We start from the raw sequence: 22,139 nt of genomic DNA on the forward strand, positions 1-22,139 counted from the left end.
CCATCTAGGAGATTGACTTCACTTCAGCTCGAACAAAGAAAAGATACTAGACAAAACAGTCTCTGGGAGTCAGGCAGTGCCTTTAAATAAGAAGAAAAAGCTAACCATTGTAACAGAACCAACAAGTGAAGAATTATCAGACTTCTTTGCATCACTTGATTTGACCGGTAACAGGCCTGTAGTTTTGACTCTTGTACCACGGTATGCCCACAAGTATAGACCAAAAGCCTTGGGTAAAAGATATCCTACAATCCTAAATGAGCTTTATCAGGAAGAATTCGTTAATGCGAAAAAGGTAGATTTAATGCAATGCTGTGAAGCAGTACTTCAGACTTTATGTGTGACACCAGAAGAAAGTACCAATCGTGAGAAGGACACGAGAGGACAGAGCGGTAATAAACAGTGGTTTAACTTCGGGGCTGGTAGGGTGACATCATCAAGAATCAAATCTGTATGCCATACCTCAAACAACAATCCATCAAAAAGTCTGATTAGGCAGCTTTGTTACCCATCTGCGAAAAGAATTCACTTCAGAACAGACAATGGGGATGTAATCATGAAAAGACTGCACAAAGCTTATACATTGAAACCATGAGGAACAACCATGAGAAATTAGTTTGCGTGAGAATGGACTCTGCATTAATCCCTCTTATCCATTTATGGGAGCCACACCGGATGGTGTAGCATCATGGGATTGCTGCGGTGAAATGTTAGTAGAAATTAAGTGTCCGTTTTGTGCAAAAGATTCTCCTGTTTCAGATTTTGTTAATTGTTTAGAGACTGTAGATGGACAACTTAAACTTAAAACAACACATGCATAGTATTACCAGATTCAGTGTCAGTTGCTTCTTTGTGAAAAGGAATATTGAGATTTTATGGTATGGACAAATGTTGACACTTTTCTACAAATAATTTCATTGCATGCTGATTTCTGTCAGATCATGGTGGAAAAATCCAAGGCTTTCTTTCAGTCAGTAAACTTACCAGAGTTGGTGGGAAAATCCTATTCCATACCCTTGCTCAATGCAGAGTCATCAAATATAGTAGAAGACAACAATCAAGCAACAAACTTGAATACCGCTAAAGCACAGAACTTGATATGTGTTGTAAAAAGATTTATGTTGAAGATGAAGATGTAATTGGCTGTGACAACAGTAACTGCCCATATAGCTACACTTCAAATGTTTGAAGCTTAAGAGAGTTCCAAATGGAGAATGGTATTGCCCAGTTTACAGGAAACTGCCACAATTTAAGAGAAAATAAATGTTCCCAATTAGTTGCAGACGGATAATTATTTTCAGGATTGTAAAGACAAGGACAGAATGATACCTGACACTATCTGAGCTGCTGCAGGGCCAAATAATGATATATTATCATATTAAAGGAGTTACAGTAGTTAAATCATGCTTTGATTATTGTGTATTCACTAATGGAAAATGTCTTCATATTGAAATGTAAATAAAAATATTCTCATAAAAACTCGTTTTATTAAAGCCCTAATGCTAGGCATCACTATAAACTCGCACTGTAGACATCGTATCGATATGACTGATTTTTTTTAAAGCTACACACATCAAAACATCTAAAGTTATGTACAGAAAAATTCCATAATAGCTTCATTTTGAACTTTAAGGAACCAAGGCTGAAATTTCCATGCAGCCCTCTGCCAGTCGAGATGTATTCTTGCGCTCTATTGATAAACTAAAATGATGGCCAATGAAAGGTGACACAGATGGAAACTTGTAAACAATATGCAGCCTCGAGTGACTTGGAGGAAGGAAATAGTGTGATATGCAAGATCAATGCAATATATTTATCATATTTGTTTAATAAACTAGTCAAAAGACACAACTGATTCACATAAATTGGTCAGTGCACAACATATTGTCACAATTTTATCAATTGTTGGAGTTGTGTCACTTCTGCAATGGAGATAGTCAACTGGTAGTGCACTTTGTAAAATGGTGTACTTGTTTCTGACAAGACCAATTACTCTTTCCACGTGTATTCTGTTGTGTGCAATTTTCCTTGCTACTTCTAACTCAACAGGTGAGTGCTGAGTTTTTCCTTTTGTGAACGCGGGTATTTTCACTTCTGCACGCATTAGTCCCACACTTTCTTGAATGTGGAATCCCCGATCGGCATGTACTAAATCTCCTGGCACTAGTTTGTTTTTTTAAAGAGAACTGGCACTAGTTTTTTAAGAGACCACAGTTTTCAGCTATATATTTGTCTGATACTCTTCCACTCCATAAACTAGAGAGAAAAGAAAATGCACCTTGTGGTGTAATTCCAATCAGAAATTTATCTGTGTTGTGGTGTTTGTAATTTGACCAGGCGTCTGCTCTTGCCAATAAATTGGATGGTCTCTCAATAAATACTTCAAAGCAGTCAATGACTATTGATACTTGGACGCCAAAATGTTTTCTGAATTCCATCGGCATTGACATCTGTAACTCTTCTCTCTCTGGCCACATAATCAAAGGCTTCATCTTCATCTGCATTATGTGAATAATGTCTGAAAATGCTTTGCTTGCACAGCCGGGAGAAATGTGAAATCTACCCAAGGTCCTGCAAACTGAGATTTAGTCTAAGCTTCAGTAGTACCAACTTGAACTTTTCAAACTTGGAGCACTTTTAGAAGTCTCGGGAATACTTGAAGACAGAAACTAGAAAAGTGCCATCAACACAGTGTAATTTAGTCCTGTAAAGTGTTTGACTTTATCTGGATCAGGTTGTAACGATTTCGGTGAAATTCTAATTTTATTCAGCTTCTCTTTCAATGCCATATTCTTCAAATGCAACCAATTCAGTTCATCACGCATCCGACTTGTAATGTCAGGTTCATTCTGTACCTGTCCTCTAAATGGTCTTTCAAGAGAACCTTTCAGGAGAAATGAACACAGAGGAGTATCATCTGTTTCTTTTTCTGAACTTGGTATACAATGTAATTCATTTAATTGCGGTTTGTTTTGCAAATCTATTAACGCTTCAGCATCTGCATGCTGAGCCTTTCTTTCTTTTCTCGATTTAACTCTTGCGTACCGCGTAACATTTGCTTGAGAGGCTTGTGTGTCTGCTGTTGCTGGTCCCAGTCTTAAAGAGGGTGCCTAATCTGGATTTGTACAATCGTACAGGTCAGCCTTCTTACCTGAAACAATAATATGGTGCATACAGTACATGTACATTTTGATAACAAAATTTGTGTATCTGATCTTAAATACATTTAAAAGCTTTGGCAGGCTTGGCTATTTATCTGGTTCTGCCACATGCTCATTACTTGCTGATAAATCAAGACAATTTTTAGGGAATTTCAAGGAATAACTATGACTGATTAATATATGCATTACCTGACATTGCATAATTTTGATCAATCACATATATACATGCATCAAATATGTAAGAACTGTTACAACTTAGTGCAATGAAAACATATAGCGTTTACTGATTACAAATATAATTCTTTTCTCTCACCACAACATTTCTATCTCTCTCTCTCGATTAGCCGTGTCTAAAGCCAGAGTTGTGTTAACAAAAATAATTTTTTGTCCAGTAATAATTTGCAAGCAATGATATATTTTCCAATACCTTCCAGTTATAAAATGATCCGAGCACACCTTATGATGTCGTTTAAATGGATCTGGGTTATATCCTTAGCGATTGATCTGGGCGAGCAAAAGTGCACGTTTCTCGGTTGATAACTGTTCTGTTTTATGGTCCCTGATTAAAATTGACTCTTGGAATTTCAAAGAAGTGCCGTTGAACGCTTTTTTTATCAGCACGGCTTGTGCAACCCCAAATATGAATTCACTATTGTTAATGCGATTTCGTCTTTTCACTACAAAAACTCGCCATACATCTTGGCGGACTGCGGAATTCTGGGTAATTGTGTGACATCATCGGAAAACCATCTGCGATTACTTGCTCGATCCAGTGTACTTGAAAGGACTTATTCGCCATACTATTTGTGTTCGTTATATATATATATATATATATATATATATATATATATATATATATATATATATATATATATATATATATATAGATAGATAGATAGATAGATAGAGAGAGAGAGAGAGAGATTTCTTTTGTTCAACCTTTTCAATGAAGTCTAAGTTTAGGACACGAGGTAATGTTGAATGTAACTGGCTCCACCAAAGTATTGAATTCCACGTGGAGACGGGTAGTGTTGAATCCGACCGACTGCAGCGACGTCCTGGGTAAATTGAGTACATTTATTTAAGGGCAAGATACTCAAGCATTCTAGTTCACTGACGTAGTGACACAAAATGCTCCTCGCATTCTGCTAAGAGAGCAAAAATCGCAAAATAGTAAACTGACACTCTGTTTCTTTCCGGTAATACGACTGTGTGAAAATGAATTGGTCAACTTCCTGGCAAAGATATGAAAACGGGATAAAAAAGAATAGTTATGCCACATACAAATCAAAGTTTTGGACAGTTCAGTTTTCTATATGTGTTCCTCTTTTGTGCTCCAGTTTTCAGCTCGGCATTTCAATGGATACCGAAGCTATATAAATTTCCAGTCAATTTACCAGCTTTCATTTTAACGATTCAAACGAGAAAATACATGTATTAGCCTCTAGTTACTCGTTACAGCATGTATCTTCCAAACTCTGGTTTATTGCAAATTCTATTTTTTGTCATGTATTTCTTTTTCCAATATACTTTGCACTCAGATTTACTCATTGCAGCTCGTTTCATTACAAATCAATATTTATTAACAAAAGGTCATCATTAGCCACATACCCACGATTGTTCTATCCCTTGGGGGTGGGGTGCGTTAGTCGATTTGTTTCAGTCAAGGCGAAAAGATCCCTTAAAACTTAAACATGGGTTTTCAATTCTCAGTAGGAAATGGATGAAAAAAGATCTAATCTGTATAATAATATTCCCCCGTCCCTTTTGTATGGATATATTGATTTCTAAGAAAATAGGAATCCGCAAAATTGGAATTTCAACCGAATGATGGTTTGCTGAAAAAATGTGCTTGTAGAGAAAAATGAAATTGCTCCAGTCAGCCATCCGCTTTGGTCTAGAGGAATTGTTCCAAGCCTCAGCTATATCTAATGTTATTTAAATTATTTTCTTGGAATAAAAAAGTATGTTCAAGAACAGGTACTCAATTAGAACTTGAACACTAAAGAAATACAGAACATAATGTCTAGGAATTCGTAACGATGACTCCAGGATGTGTACATTTTGTTTTATATATCTTTGCCTGTTCTCTATTTAATCAGTTTCTTCTCTCACTTGTGTCCTTTTATAACGGAAACCCGAATCCAAGATATAATGAACTATCATGACAAGTTCCACACAATTCGTGTAAACTCATACTGTAGAGAGAAATGTGTAGACGCATCTTTACCCATGTATTTTGAGATGGCATATCGGGCACTACGTCGTAGCCGTGCGCACGATATACTACAATCAGTAATAGTGTAGTAGGTGCACAGTACAGGGAACTGTTTTGTACATTCGTCCTGTACAATTTCTTTATCTGAGGCTATCGTGTGACATTTTAATGTACTGAATGTTGTTTAAGACGTAAAGATACGGATAAATTTATGAATTGAGTGTTTTGAGCTTGTATTGCTGTAGAAATTTATGTAAGGCAAGTACAGATCCCAAATTAATTTTACAGAATGTGGACACTGAAATACCAAGTCGGCTAAAAGACAGAACTAGCCACAGTAGACATGATGGTTTCAAGGGAAGAAAAACGTCTCAAAACGGCCTGAAGAGAAATTATCATGAATTGTGTAAATATCTTTGACACTATAAATATCACTGTCTGTCTATCATGACCCTCGTACATTTAAGCTGCATTGACAGCAAAAGAACTATACACACACACACACATATATATATATATATATATATATATATATATATATATATATATATATATATATATATATATATATATATATATATCTCTCTGTCATTTGTATATCGCTGGTGAACTGTATATATTTATTAAGTTTGATAGTAGGTCCGTTGATGCAGCTTCAACTTTGTGCCGCAGAACCGTCCCCTAACTCATAATTTCAACATTAAGGAATGAAAAAGAGGTCCCCCGGTTTTTCCTGACAGCACCGCACGAAATAAGAGAGAAAACAAATGTTAGTAAATGGTGTGAATTAAAACTGTCTCAGGTTTACATCTGACATATGAACATTTCATTCACTTATTCAAGGTTCCTATCTAACGAATATGGCCGAACGTAACGAGATTCTGATAAAACGTGCTAATTTATTTTGGAAGAAAGTTAAAAACTATCATTTTCTCCTGCTATGCATCAGGTTCATAATTAAATGGAATTCAGGAGAATAATAATGAATGTGACAAACCATTAATGTCGCACAAAAATAGCTATATGATTTTCTCTAAAATATTGGGCAGATGTCATTGTTATACAACGGAGATTGCTTACAATCAATCCTGCTAGTTTGCTTTGTCAGATTCCATAGCATATTCATACATTTGATATCAATATTTGTAACTGCAACCTTCAAATAAAATTGACATGGACTGAATTTCGTTTCTCCCATATGTGTGAAATACGACGAATGCTGTAACTTGATATCTAAAATACTCCGCAACACACCTGTCATAAATGCGTCATCTACTGGGCAATAAGGCAGTTTCTGTGCCAAGTCAATCATGTCAGATATCACGTCATAAGGCAAGATGTATGCCGTTCCGCTGACATAAGATGGGTAATGAGAGCTTGGAAGCTCTTCCTTCTTAACTGCATATTTACCATTTCTCAATACTGGTGGTGCATTGATTAAAAAACCATGTAGTGTTCGTTGGTTGATATTTGAAGTCGTCCACATGTACCAGGAAAGTCTAGCTACATTGATAAACGTATCATCATCAGCTTTGAGAATATATTTTACACTTCTGCAGTAAGTTTTAATCCATCTCAGACCATGCATCATTTTTGTTGTTAGATTGTACCTTGACTCGATAAAATCAATTTGCACAATGTCTTTAAATTGTGTACTCTCCTCCTCCAAACTTGTGTTCAGATTGGTTCCATCTCCCATTCTACCCAGCATGAACACCATTTTAGCAGAAATGCTGAAATTATCGTTACCGTGAATCGCTACACTGCCCCAGGTTTTTCTTATAGTCTGTCTTTCTCCTGTATTTTTTGGGAGTGAGAGTACGAAGATTAGTAGAAACGGAGGAGGGGAAACTTTGCAAATATCACCTCCATCTATCAGAAATTGTGTTTTGTACGGTGTAATAACTTCATTCCAAGACTGAAAATAAAATTTTTTAATCGATTCGAGTCTTGATTTGGTTAATAAGTGCACTGTTGTTGCAATATTGGAATGATTCGTTTCAAGCACTTTACTTTTGTCATCAAGCAGTATACTCCCATTGAATGCCCATTTATTCAAATACTTCAAGCCGTTGAGAAGAATTACTATTGTGACCATATAGCACAAAAGAGAGATGAACCTGGCTTTCATCCTTGTTGTTTAGTTGACTGAGACAGCTTGACCTGCAAAAGAAAGAAATTAATATGAACCGGATAATGAGACAGACATGTGCATGCAATTTCTATCTCTGTATAATGATTTATTTCATCTGCTCGTGTTTAAAGATCCCATACCTATCATCCTGAGACAGGGTTCTTCAAGAAACCTTTAGAAATTGGACAAGATTAATGAACAATCGGTGCAGATTTATTGGCAAGGAGGGTTCCTGTTAAATATGAGGTTCGGTTCTAATAATTACACATAGTTATAACAAAATTAAAAACGAATATTAGAAAAGTAATAGCGGAACTAACTTATAACCATTGTTTAGAAATATAGTCAAATAACACAAGAAGGGAGCACGGATGTACAGACAGTCCATTCTGGTTTTATAAAGTAATAACTCCCAATTTTTCGGAGTCACATGATTCGATTTCAACCAATGAGAGAATATATACATTAACTGTAGAAGTTGCGGTTACAAATATGGAAACTTCAAAAAAGAGATCTAGAGCAATATCCTGTACAGATAAAAAAAATCTTGAAGAAAAAATTTAAAAAACGGACGGTCTTCGAAACGAAATTACGAAATGAAATAAAGTCAAGTTTTAAGGTCAAAACTAGTTCAAAATATCGAATCGCGGAAACTATCTACAAGTAGAAAATAAAACAAATTGCAAGAAAAAAAAACACCCCCTTTGGGAAAGACTATAACTGACTATTGTTCTCAAATGTGTAATAACTACCACCATTGTTCCAGTACATGCATAGCATCAGCTGCTGGTATGAATATCAGTTTGGAGAAAGGTTCCGGAAGAGGTGATGAATGAAAAAGTTTGAAGGATGAAAAGGTATTGGAGAAGGAACTCGCGCTGATACAGGAACAAGTACAGGCGTACAAAGGCAGTACAGAGCCATTCACTGATATAGTTCAGCAAGTCGCGAAAATAGCTGCAATAATTATTTAGTCGAAATATCAAAAAGGCAAGAACAACACAGCATGGGATTTTGAATACATAATAAGCTGTATTTTTACTGTGTAGCAAAAACATTTTCACGGGTTTTCTCTCTTTTACTTGGATAACTTTAAAATCACCGACGTAGGGTTTTCTTGTTACGATGTCTTAATCTGGTTAGACTGTGTTGGGTTAGCTACATGGGGATAATCCCAGTTAACATTTCCGGAGCAAGTATCAATGTGACCCCGCAATCGTTTTGCATTGAGCTTTTTTATTTTCGCAAGCTCCTTTGGGGTATGTCCATTGTTAACTTCGCAATACAACATTATTTCTAATTGTGCTGTTTGAATAGAAGATTTACTGCTTTTTCACAGACGCGACTTTAACCCTGTTATGTATATTTAATTTATTTGTGTGCATGGTTTTTGTCCGTAATTTAAGGTTGTGGATAGATATTTTGCATTCTTGACTTTGTCTTGATTGCAAATGGTGAACAAGACGTTTACTCGAAATCGAGTTCAATGGTTAGCGGAATTCTCCATGGAAATTCATTAGGTTTCCAGAGCAATTATGTTGCGACACATGTCACTTAGGTATGTATATAAACGGGACCCTTTAAACAAATACTGCAGTAGCAGAAAATGCCGTGTGGGACCAATTATTGTAGATTCTTTCTTGCACCGAATCACGAATTTGAAGAGAACGAAAAATTGATCACGTTTTAAGAGAAACCCCACGCCGCTTTTTTGCGCTGTGATTTTTTTATACAGATTAACAAAGCTACTAGCGTTTGATAAATCAGCATCAATAATGTAATCTGGTAAGAAAATATTAGATCTTTTGCGTGTTTGTTTCATTTTACCACCTTGAAAAATGAAGTATGTGGCATTTTATATTGTTTCAATGCATCCTTATCCCCCTGTGGGTCCGAGGTTGTAGAATTGGCCCGACGTGCCTCACTACGTGTCGTAAATTTTTTTCCATGAATCTCTCTTGATACCACTGTTGCCCCTACTCTCTACCCTTTTATGCTTCTTTTCTCCTGCTCTCAGAAGACTTCGTAGAAGGCGGTGGCTCAACGAGTCAATCGGGAGGTAATCTTACCTACTGAGTATACCACCTGTGTATCCCTGGCATTTGAAAAGTGTCCCCTTGTTGAACTCAGCGGCGGGTGGGCGAGCACATGTGATGAAACAAGTAAAAAACAAAAAATGGAAAATCAAATTTTAAAAAAAACTAAAAAGAACCAAAACTTTCTCCAACTCTGATGATGAACCATGTGGCGAGGAATCCTTTCCTTGCTTCATGGTTATCCAATCAAAAGATGAAACTGAATCCCTAGCAGCACTATCGCCATTTATAGTCGAAAAGACTATACTTGGATTAGTATGTAAGCTGTTTCGCCCACGCTTCACTTAATTCGCCAAAAGGCGTCATTTTTTGCCGTGACTTGGCTCGAGTCAGCGACAAAGAAATCGTCGAGGGGATGAAAAATGAAGGTGGCACTTCAGTCCGTAGAATTCGAAAGAAGAATCTGCAGGACACAAACACCCGTATACTCACCGTCAACTAACCAACAGTACCTAAAGTGGTAAAAGCTGGGTTCCAGAAGCTAAATATATGGCCGATGCGGAGACCCTTCTCATCGCGAATCCGAGTGCAAAGCCACTCCGCATTGCGTCAACTGCGGAAAGGAACACCGTGCTAATTCAAAGGAATGTGACACCTGGAAACAGGAGAAGGAAATACAGAGGGTTAAATGCACCTCCAACATCCCCTATCCAGAAGCCAGGAAGATTGTACAAGCTAGAACATCCCTCACCGGCCAGTCCTTCTCAACTGTAGTATAAAAAACAATCAAAAAGCAATGAAAGACGACCAAAACCCAAACAAAACCACCGAACATTCCGCATTGCAAAACTCTGAAAAGTTCAATATCTACTCAACACTCCACCGCCAAAATCACCAAACAGCAAAGAAGTTCGCAAACAAATAGGCATCAAAAGGGGTCTGATGACCCCATAAAGCTACACAACAGGTTTGGAGACTTTGAGGAAATGGATGCAGAAGAAACTGCTCCATGTCCTCAGGGTACCTCTCAAGGTAAATCTGCAAGCCATTGCTGTAAGCGTCACTCTATATCGAGAAGCTTTTGCTATATTTACTTACCACCAAACAATAACGTAGTACCAAATCATTTAAACAAACTTGTTCAACAACTTCCCACACCATTTGTTTTACTCGGAGATTTTAATGCCCATAATATTTTGTGGGGATCAAACCACATAAGTGACTGAGGCCACAAAGTAGAAGACTTCATTTCTAGACACGATTTGTGTCTATATAACAACAAATCAACGACATATTTACACACAGGAACGGGTGCATACACGAGTATCGATCTGACAATTTGTTCCCCATCGCTTCTTTTGGACTATGAATGGAAGGTCGCTGATGACCTTCACAGCAGTGATCACTTTCCAATTACTCTTAAGAACACCGACGCTACAACTGACAAAGCAATTCCACAATGGAATTTAAAGAAGGCCGACTAGGCCAAATTTGAAACACTTTGCAGCTAGGCTTAACAGGGACACCGTTATCAACGACAATAATCCTTTTCAATATTTTACTTCTGTTTTAACCGACATTGCAGAAGAATCCATTCCCAAGTCCTCACCAAATTTATAAAAAAACGTGATTCACAAAAGAATGTAAAGAGGCCATTAGACAACACAGAGAAGCACTTAAAACATTTTATGATCGTCCAACTCCCAAAAATGTAACTAAGTATTGTATTGTTCGGGACAATTAAAGGAAGTAAAAGAGCATCTTGGAAAAAATGTGTTTCAACTTTAAATTCTCGTTCCTCTATAAAGCAGGTTTGGGACAGGGTCCGCAAAATCATTTCCTCGTGACATCTCAAATTAAACAACAAGAATTTCAATTCCAAATATGATATAGTTAATATACTTGCTAATACTTTCTCTAAAAACTCCTCATCGTCTAATTATTCAGAAGCCTTCAGAAGATTAAAAACTCAGAAAGAAAAGACACGGTTGAAATTCACATCGAATAACTCAGAAAGTTATAATCAACCATTTACACTGTTTGAGCTGATGGAATCTCTGAGTAAGGCCCACGATACATCACTAGGCCAGACGAAATACATTACCAGACTTTGAAACACCTTCTAGAACCATCCTTCTGGAAATCTTCAACAATGGATTACTGGTAATGTACCTAACATTTGGAAAGAAGCAACAGTAATACCAGTTCCCACACCAGGTAAAGATAGCACAGATACTAACAGCTATAGACCTATTGTACTCAGAAGCAGTGTGTGCAAAACAATGGAACGAATGATCAATCCGCGGTTCGTATGGTACTTGGAAACTAATAATTTAATATCTCCTTTCCAAAGTGGTTTTCGATATGGTCGAAGCACCAATGATCATCTGGTTAGACTGGAAACATTTATTCGCGATGCATTTATCAAGAAGGAACACTTAGTAGCGGTTTTTATTGATTTAAAAAAGGCCTATGACACGACATAGAAGTACGGGATACTAAGTGACCTGCACGATCTAGGTCTAAAAGGTCGTCTGCCCTCTTTCATATCAAACTTTCATTCAGACAGAGAATTCAATGTACGAATGGGCTCTACCCTATCAGATCTGCACGAGCAAGAGATGGGTGTGCCCCAGGGCAGTATTTTATCTGTGACACTTCTCAATATCAAAATTAATAGCATCACCAAGTGTTTGGCTCCTGGTGTGGATTGTTTTACGTTGATGATTTTCTAATATGTTATCGATCAAAGCACATGCATTCAATTGAAAGACAACTACAGCAAAATATAAACAAGGTTCAAAATTGGGACAGTACAAACGGTTTCAAATTCTCGAAATCCAAAACGGTATGTATGCATTTCTGTCAGTTACGAAGACATCACGATGGACCTAAACTCACGCTGGACGGAACACCTATTCCAGTTGTTGAGGAAACTAATTTTTTAGGTATTATCTTTGACAGAAAACTGACTTTTATTCCACACCTAAAGAGCTTGAAAGCTAAATGCTTAAAAGCACTTGACCGACTTAAAGTAGTAGCCCAAACTGCTGGGGTGCTGATAGAAAAGTCATACTCAATTTATATAGTACGTTTATACGATCCAAACTGGACTATGGTTGCGTTGTGTATGGTTCAGCGAGAAATTTATATTTGAAAATGCTTGATCCAATTCATCATCAGGGAATAAGACTGGCTCTGGGAGCATATAAAACATCCCCTTGTGAAAGCCTACTAGCTGAAGCGAACGAACCACCGTTATCGCCTCGTAGAGAAATGTTTTCCGCACAGTATTCTCTCAAATTAAAATCAAACCCTCTGAATCCTGCTTTTTCGGCTGTTTTTCAACCCAGATACAAAACCTCGTACGAAAATAAACCAAACTCCTTACTTTCCTTTGGCATTAGAATATCATCCAGCCTTGAGAGTACAAAAATAGATCTTTCTAAAATTCAGAAAACGTCCATCTCCGAAACACCACCCTGGCTACTTAAACAACCAAAAGTACTTTTTACGCTACACGATGGAAAAAAAATCCGAGACAAGTCCTTCTGTCTTCCACAACTCTTACCATGAACTCCTCACCGAATTTAAAAACTACACAAGAATTTACACGGATGGATCAAAGGATGAGGAAAAGGCTGCTGCAGCCTTCATTTGTGGAAATCACACAACGCAAGTTCGCTTACCAAATGGAACATCAATTTTTTCAGCCGAAATCAGAGCAATAGACCTTGCCCTGCAACATATAGAAAACAAACATATTTTAAACAGCATCATCTTTTCCGACTCACTATCAGTACTTCAGTCACTACACAATAGAAAAATGGAGAATCCATTATTGAAAAACATACTCGTAAAAAATACCGACTGAGTGTCTCCCACAATATAATATATTGTTGGTTCCCTAGCCATATTGGTATTAAAGGTAACGAAAAAGCGGATCGCGCAGCTAAAATGGCCCTTACTCAAGAACCATCTGATTTTAAAATACCGTATACTGATTTTAAACCTTGTGTCAGAAAGTCCTTTCGTCAGAAGTGGCAGGCATCATGGAATGATGCCGTGAATAACAAACTTCATGCAATCACGCCAACTCTAGGAGAATGGACTCCTTCCTACAGAACCATGCGTAGGGAGGAGGTAGTCATTGCAAGAATCCGAATTGGTCATACTTATATCACCCACTCCCACATACTAAAAGGTGAAGACCCACCAGAGTGCATTTCTTGCAATGAACCATTCACTGTTAATCACTTTATGATAGAGTGTTTTGACCTGCAACCTACGCGCGATCGTTATTACATTGTGCATGACATGAAAGAACTTTTTGATACTATAAACATCACTCGTATTATAGAGTTCCTGAAAGCAGTAAATATTTACTCTAAACTCTAACTTTTATGCTATCACCTTGTGCAGTTTTATGCATTATATATACCGTCCCATTTTAATACCTTTTCATCATTTTTCATTAACATAGAACATTTACATCCCCCGTTGATCGGGAAGCTTTATTTTGCACCGTCACCATCTTACCGTTTTAATTTCAACCATTTGTTCTTTTATATTGCTGGTCGATATAGGCCCTTTTATAATTTTTAAAAGATTATACAAATAACATTTTGTTTGGCGCTAAATAGTCCAACAGTGCTGATGCGCCGTTAAAACACAATCAATCAGTCAATCAATCAACGGCCGTATGCACCAGTGGATATCAGCCTTCGTCACCGGTAGGGAAATTAGGACAAGAATAGGGAACCAATATTCGGAGAGCCACGTATTAGAAAATGGCACTCCACAAGGCACTGTCCTAAGCCTTACCCTCTTCATTACTTTGTTTAATGATCTTGAGCGCGCTGTCGACCTCAATAAAATACATTTATCCCAATTGCAGACGACAGCGGTATATGGAGGGCAGGGCTGATAAATGGGGTTTCAAATCTCAAAAGAGAAAACGGTAGGAATTATATTTACACTTACAACCAAGACCAAACTAGAGTACCGAATTCTATACATTCAAGATACACAAATCAAATTAAAAAAGTCACCAAATTCCTAGGTATGTACTTTGATGAGCATCTCACCTGGAAATATATCCAGGAGCTTATTCGAAGATGTATCCTGGACTTGAACCTCTTCAAAAACATTAAAGGATTAAATTGGGGAACGGAGCAGGATACCCTCTTAATCCTATATGCGTCCAAATTATTGATCAATGAAGACTCACACCCAACCAAGATCTGTGTAGCAAAGTGTAAACTCCCTTTCTGACGTAAGTTAGTCCCGGTGAAAAAAGATTCATGAATTAACTAAAGGTTTTGAAATTCCAAACACACAAGCTGAACAAACCGCATACCGTGATCCAGTACCATGGACATGCGACATGGTGCATATTAATTTAAGCGCAACCAGGCTTAGACCCAAAAATGACATACTTTAAGAGATAACATCTACAATACTCTCTAACATAGAAACCTCATATCAAAATGATATTAAGATTTACACTGATGGATCAAAACCAAACGATCCTATCAAAACAGCAGCCGCTGTAGTAGTATCTAAAAAAGACAGAGCTTGGAGCTAGACTCCCAGATAACTGCTCTACTTACACAGCAGAATTCTTGGCCATGATTAAAACCATGAAATGGGTGAAATCCACAAACATTCGCAAAGTACTAATTATCCGTGATTCGCTAATTGTCTTAAAATCACTGAAATTCGGCATCTCCACCTGCCATGACCATTTCGTAAAACAGACCAACCTGTTACTGAGAAAAATGGAACACAATGAAAAGACAATCGAATTCATGTGGGTACCATCCTATATCAACATCCCAGGAAACGACGAAAAAGCTGACCAAGCAGCTAAAATCAATCATCAAGAAAGCAACCATATCATACTACAGTAAAGCTGCAAAGAATACTATAGCATAATCAGGAATAAAATTCTAGGGAAATGTCAACAGGAATGGGACAATAGTACAAACTGACGCACACTATACCTCGTACAAAAGAAAGGATCCAGGAAGACAAAATCGCCGATTCTGGGCAATAGACATAGCCAGAAAGTTATAAACAGAATCAAAACTAGAGATACATTATTGGGCAGCTGTTTTGGAAAATACATTCATATTAACAATGTTAGAGGCGTGAATTTTCCGCACTGTCCTACCCCAGAAGATTTACGCCATGTATTTAATGAGTGAAACAAATATCATGCACAACGGGAAATCTTTAAGACCAATCACATACACATAGGAGACCCAACTACCTACCATCAATTCCTGTCGTACAGTAACCCTAACATCCATTCGACATATAATAATATCCTACTTTTCCTGAAAGAAATTGGCAAACAAGGAAAAATTTAATCTTTAATGATCATCCCCTCACTCAACATAGAACCATACATCATCAAATGATACAAATAAAAACCCTATGAAAATAAATTAGAACTTAATACCAACTTTAAACAAGATTTATTTTTAAATATAAAAAACCCAAATATTAAAATAAAAATAAATTGTATTATTATTCTTTTCCATCTTTTCACTATATTCAGCAGCACAGATACAATCTTTCAAAATTCAGCAAGACGCTATTTATTCTAGAAATTGGGATCTAAATTAACTCTGGATGTCACAAACGGCTCACTTTTATATGTACCCTTACCGTCCTAAATTCAAATGGACATTCAATCATACCATGCTAGCACGTATTAAACCTATTAATCCGATTAAAGTGCCATCACGATACTTGGGCAGCGCTATAAGGGGGATGTAAACACCCAATAAGCGAAGCAATTGATACAGACTACTAACGATGAGCATGGGTGCTTCTATTCCCGTTCGTCGTTTGTCCCGTGGGATTACATTACCCCGAAATAGGACAAAACTAAGTAGCACATTCTGTGTGCATCAAACGTTGGGGGATGAGGCTCTTTCTCCGTCCCCCTCGAACAACTAATTAGTCCACTATTGCGGAATTTAAATTGTCACGCATAAAATCTCATCATCATCATCATTAGTTTGGATACCCATCGTTGATTCGTCAACTGTGAATAAATGAGTAGCAGATTCACAAAACTCTTGGAACCCCAAATGCACCTGGAGTATGCTAGGTGCCTCCTGGACGAAATGACAATAGAGGCCATAGACTAGAGAAAAGTGCGAGAATAGAAGAGGAGGAGAGGAAAAAGAAGAACGAAAAAGAAGAAAGAATCCTGCCTCACCTCATGCTGAGACCATTGTATGAGGTGAATACGCCTGCACGGCCAGTACCAGCACCACAGCCACAACCTCTGCCACCAGTACCAAGAGCCGTGATCTCGCAGACGGAAAACTGGGAGGAGGTGCGGCGAGAGCAACCTCGACAACACAGCATCCACGGGTCTGGCACAGAATAAGACAGAGGGAAGTCTTCAGGGTCCCGCAAACTGAATCTCTGAATGATGAGGCCACTCAAATTGCCTTCGCACTCTCAGCAGCTACAGTCAATTGGAACAATGACTTGAGCCGGCGTTGTGTCTGTGGTGCCCGGCCTAGGAGGTGACACCATTAACCAGGTACATCTGGAGTTCCAAAGAGCAGCCCTTCTCAGGCCTACCCAGATCTCTAGAAAATAGACTATTAAAGTTGCCAATTTGTGTGAATGTGGAGTAGTTTGACTATCAACACTCATTCCGTTGCAGATATGATTGTGTGGGTGTGGGTGGGTGTGTTTGTATGCGTGCGCGTACGTTGTGTGAATAATAGAGTGTGTATTTATATGGGTGCGCGTACGTTGTGTGTTTGTATGATATAGTGTAAGTTTGTGTGGATATTATGGTTTTTCTTCTTCCTGTGTGTGGATAGTAGATAATATGTGAAGTGAGTGTAAGGGATATTTTCCTTCACGTCCGTGCTTGACATATAAAGTCAAGCGTCCGCCATTCGCGTCATTCAACATAGAATAAACCAGGATGGCAAATAACTACCTTGAGAAAATACAAAAGCTGCAAGATGTTTTGGATAATTTGGGCATAATTGAAGAAATGCTGGTCAAACTGAATGATGATTTTTACTCTGATAGTCCCAATCGAGTCAAGATGGAAATAAATAATTTGAGAAAGTCAAAAGACATGTTAAGGGAAATGATGAAAAAAGAAAAGGAGGAGAATGAGAATGAAGAGGACAGAAAAATGAGGGAATGGAATGAAAAGTTAGCAAAGGAAGAGGAGAACGAGAACAGGAAGAAAGATGAAGAGGAGAAGGAGAAAGAGGAAAAGAAAAAGACAACAGCAATAACGAAACTCAGAAGATGGTGGAGGAAAAGAAGAAATTAGAAAAGCAAGAAGAAACCCAAAGACCCTTTTCAGGGCCACTCATATGCCTCGTAAATATATTTATTCTCTTTGCCGCATATATGTGTTTAATGTTCATCAATCTATGTCTGTACGATGAATGTGTTATATATGTCTATGTCCCGCCAAGCGTTCAAGTTTTTTACCCGCTGTTTTGTCAATTGAGGTGCTGATTCGCCGTTAAAAATAAAATCAATCAATCAATAAAATCAATCAATCATATTGTCCTTAAATTAATGGTAAGTCCCATTGTCCGTATACAGGCACAATATCTTTTTGACTGGGATTTCCATTGTCCCGATAAATATTGTCCCTGTACAGGCCCACTATCTTTTTGACTGCGATTTCCATTTTCCCCCTATCGCCCCACTATACTACTAACCTTCATGCACTAAAGAGCTCAAAAAAGAAATTCAGATAATGAGGTTACGGAAAGAGGCTATACGTTTTAATTAAAGCGCTGCGCCCCCCCCCCACCCCCACCCCCATGCGTTTTCTCTCGTTTATTTAACAATTAACTGATCGGAGTTTGGGTCGGAAATCCGGCCACTTTTCACATCCGGGCATTTTCAGTGCATAAATTATGTTGGCACCCCATGACTCCGTTTCAGCAGATGCTGGTAAAGAGTTGGAGGTGTCACCTTATTTGTCGTTTCTAAAGGTCATGGTTTGTGATTTATGTATCCCCCGTCCTCCTAACTGTGGATGTCATGTGTGATTTTGTTTCATTTTTATTTATTTTTTTTTGTGATATTTTTTTCCCCGTCAGGGTTGGTCTTTGATTCGTTTCGCCATTATTTTCGAGTTGTCCCTGTATGCGGGTTCTGAGTTGTACTCCGTTCCAACTCAGTACGTAGGTCGGTTTCCATTCTCAGGTCAATACTTGCAAACACTAGTGCTTGTGATTGTTTTCTTGTCTTGAACCCGACATGTATGAAACTTCGGATCGTACTCGTTTTCCCTTTGCAAAAGTTCAGGGTGAATGTTTCCGTTCCCATCCCCATTTCGCTATCGTTATTATTTTGGAGTGACTTGCCCTAGTCATTAAGTCTGGTGTGGCGCTGTTTGTGTGTGTTGTGTTGTAACTGCAACTGCATTTTTTCTGTATAGACTTGCACTGTCTAGATCATATCTTAAGAGTTTTGGGTTAGCTATCTAATGTTCAGTAGTGGCACGGTGGACTTGGTAAATAGTCATTGGGGAGTAGTACTATCTGTAATTGGATAGTTGTATGGTTGCTTTTCAGGCTGGGGTGTAATTAATTATTGTTTGTTAGTGTTCCTAAGGTTTCTGGCATTATAGGTTAGTACTGAGATTTTAATGGGTTAGTTGGGATATAGGTGCGTCATATAATATGTCGTAACTGTTCGAACTTTTCACATTTTAATCATACCGATATTATAGATTTTCTTGGCTGTATATTTTGGGAAGACTTCTCCAACCACCATGGGGCGACTTCTTCAATCACCATGGGGTGATTTCTTCTAACACCTATATGATTTCTCCGAAGGCGAGTTCTCCATGGTGCGAGTTTTCCACTATTCTGTACTGTAGCCTCTTCTACAAATTCATGGTATGTGTCGAAAACGGCTAGCAGGACAAGCGGCAAGGTCACTTCACATTCTGAAGTCTAGACTTAATTGGTTTGGTAAATTGGCTACAAAAACTATATTCCAAATATTTGATACTAAAACATCGCCAATTTTGATTAATGGGTCGGACGTCTTGGGTTTATACAAAGTAATTGACATTGAAGTTGTACATACATTATTTGGCAAATGTATTATTGATATTACAAAACAAACACCAAACGCATTTACTATAATGAACTGGGTAGAATGCCAATGCAAGTAGTAAGATATACAATAATTTGTAAATACTAGTTCAAACTATTAAAGATGACTAATGATAGATTCCCAAAACAAAGTTATAACCTATGTTGGACATAGGGCATAAACTGTGACTGTTGGGTGAATACAGTTAGGAATCTACTGTTATCATACGGAATGGGAGACGTTTGGGTTAATCAGGGGATGGGTTATGAAAAACTAATTTTCGTAATATTTAAACAACATTGTAAAAAATTTCAACGATTGCTAAATGGAGATTCAAATTTAATGGATACATTACGATTTTATGATTAAAATAAGAAACATGAATTGTCAAAACTATATAGATTATTTGAACATGCATGTTCAAAAATGGAAGCTTGCCAATAATAACAAATATAGATAGGTATACAAATATCCCCTATGATAATATATATATAGGTATACAAAAATGTCCCCTATGATGCAAGATTATGCCCTTTACGTGCAGATATAGAAGGCGACTTTCACATTGCGGTCAAATGTCCAATGAATAATAATTTGAGAAAGACCTATGTACCTGCATAATTTCATTGTATTGCAGAATCAATAATAATAATATTAATATCCTACATAATTTTGCTATTTATTTAGCAAAATCTTTAAAAGGGAGAGAATCAGTCTTAATCCTAGATTCGTTATATTTTGTGGTTGTACCATATTTTTAACAATACATATAATTTGTGCCGATGGCCTATGTCACAAATAAATAATAATAATAATAATAATAATAATAATAATAATAATTATTATTATTATTATTATTATTATTATTATTATTATATTTTTGCATGGTTTATATCTTCAGTATCATAAGTAATAACTTAATTTTTTAATCTGATCTAGTTGAATTATTTCGATAAAAATAGATTAAACAAAATGGTGTGCAATTACTTCAACAAACTATATTTTAAAAGTAAACAGACTGACTAGGTTTATCTTTGAGATATTTGTAGACATCAGGTTACGTCACTTTATGCCATTTTATTGAATTATTTACCCAAATATCCGCTCGAAGTTTCTAAAGACATTCTTTATTTTCCACGAGATTAAGTTTCTAATAATATCTCGCAATAGCGTCTTTTTGTGACCTCAAGACCGTGAAAAAATGACCAACTGTTCTTATAATTGCTGTATTTATATTCGTAATTTTTTTAATAATTTTTTTTCTCAATATAGCAACTCATATACTAGGCCTAATACAGTCTTCCAACTATCGTGACACTAATTGGCGGATATTATCGTGCACAGGACACGTACACACTATCGCGTTCCCGCACCTTCTGAACCTACACTAATAATTAGACACGCATTTGTGGTTTTATATCATGCTTTTAGAAAACACTTTGCAGTTCCTAATTGAAAAAAGAAATATTAAACAATATAAAGGTAAAATAAAACGGTTTGCAATATTGAACATATATACAGCTACAGTACTGTGTCTAAGAGATTGTTTTCACCTCGCAATATGGCGGATAGCAGGTCGCTAAGTAAGTTTCGTCATCCCGACCGAACCTAATTAATTTGTCCCCCCCCCCCCCGCCATTTTCTCTCGTTTATTTAACAATTAACTGATCCAATCCTCACAAACATTTTGTTTCTGTGCATTATTTCTGCTTACAAGTTGCCACATTAAAAAGTTTCATCATCTTTACAATTCAAAAATTACATACACACTGCACCGTTATTCCCTTAAAGAAACGCTTTGTTTATTCATTACTTACAGCAGATCATGAAAACCAACTCTTCAATGGATTTAGTACAATGTCACTGTATCAACATCGTTTCACTCAAGTCTCCTGAAACATAAAAGTGCTAGTCAGGTGAATAATCCACAACGTAGAGAAATAATCATCTCCAGCTTTCTCAAAACCACTTTTAGTTAGGTCCCATCTTTCGTTTAATGTTGCAATTCGCCTTATTCACGTAGTGCTTGCGATACGTTCAAAACGAGGCTAACAACGCATATCGTGTTTGTTATTCATTAGTGAATATCTCATGACGTAAGTACATGATGATTCGCACCCCTTTTGGATGTCACCTTGAAACGGACCGGAGTTCCCAATCTCGCTCCCTGACTCTGAGGCTCTCTGGGCCGTGAGGCAACAGGAATCTCTAGATGTATTTTAAGATTATAATAAATGTAACATTTCTAATAATAAATCAAAAATGTAATTTAAACATAGACACTGTGTTTACCTTAAAAACTATCTTTTAGATTAGGGAAAGTTTTAAATACTCTAAAAAATATAAACAGGGAGGGACAGGGATCCTTAATGGGGAAAGTACGAGATAAGGACGTCATGGGGCTATGTCACATAGCGCCACGCGAAGTGAACAGGCCTATGAAAGAGTTTTGGAAAACTACCCCAGGTAGG

The 22,139-nt window shown here is 37.2% G+C and overlaps 1 protein-coding gene and 1 pseudogene across 2 annotated transcripts; both read right to left on the minus strand.

The window, feature by feature from the left end:
* Positions 1 to 1,834: 1,834 nt before the first annotated feature.
* Positions 1,835 to 2,825, minus strand: LOC149786290 (uncharacterized; annotated as a pseudogene).
* Positions 1,895 to 21,709, minus strand: LOC149786291 (beta-1,3-galactosyltransferase 5-like). 2 transcript variants are annotated; one of them, XM_089976680.1, is made up of 3 exons: positions 21,486 to 21,709; positions 6,634 to 7,542; positions 1,895 to 3,151 (listed from the first exon to the last, which is right to left on the minus strand). In XM_089976680.1, exons 2-3 carry the CDS (start codon positions 7,508 to 7,510, stop codon positions 3,111 to 3,113), a joined length of 918 nt encoding a protein of 305 aa, XP_089832806.1. In that variant the 5' UTR covers positions 7,511 to 7,542; positions 21,486 to 21,709; the 3' UTR covers positions 1,895 to 3,110. The 2 variants fall into 2 exon arrangements, with proteins under 2 accessions (XP_089832806.1, XP_089832805.1); XM_089976679.1 differs by lacking the exon at positions 1,895 to 3,151 and having other exon boundaries at positions 6,259 to 7,542.
* Between the last annotated feature and the right edge of the window lie 430 nt (positions 21,710 to 22,139).

Source organism: Sinohyriopsis cumingii, chromosome 12 (genome assembly GCF_028554795.1).
Source record: "Sinohyriopsis cumingii isolate HCF-2022 chromosome 12, ASM2855479v2, whole genome shotgun sequence".
In the NCBI taxonomy this organism is placed as follows: domain Eukaryota; kingdom Metazoa; phylum Mollusca; class Bivalvia; order Unionida; family Unionidae; genus Sinohyriopsis; species Sinohyriopsis cumingii.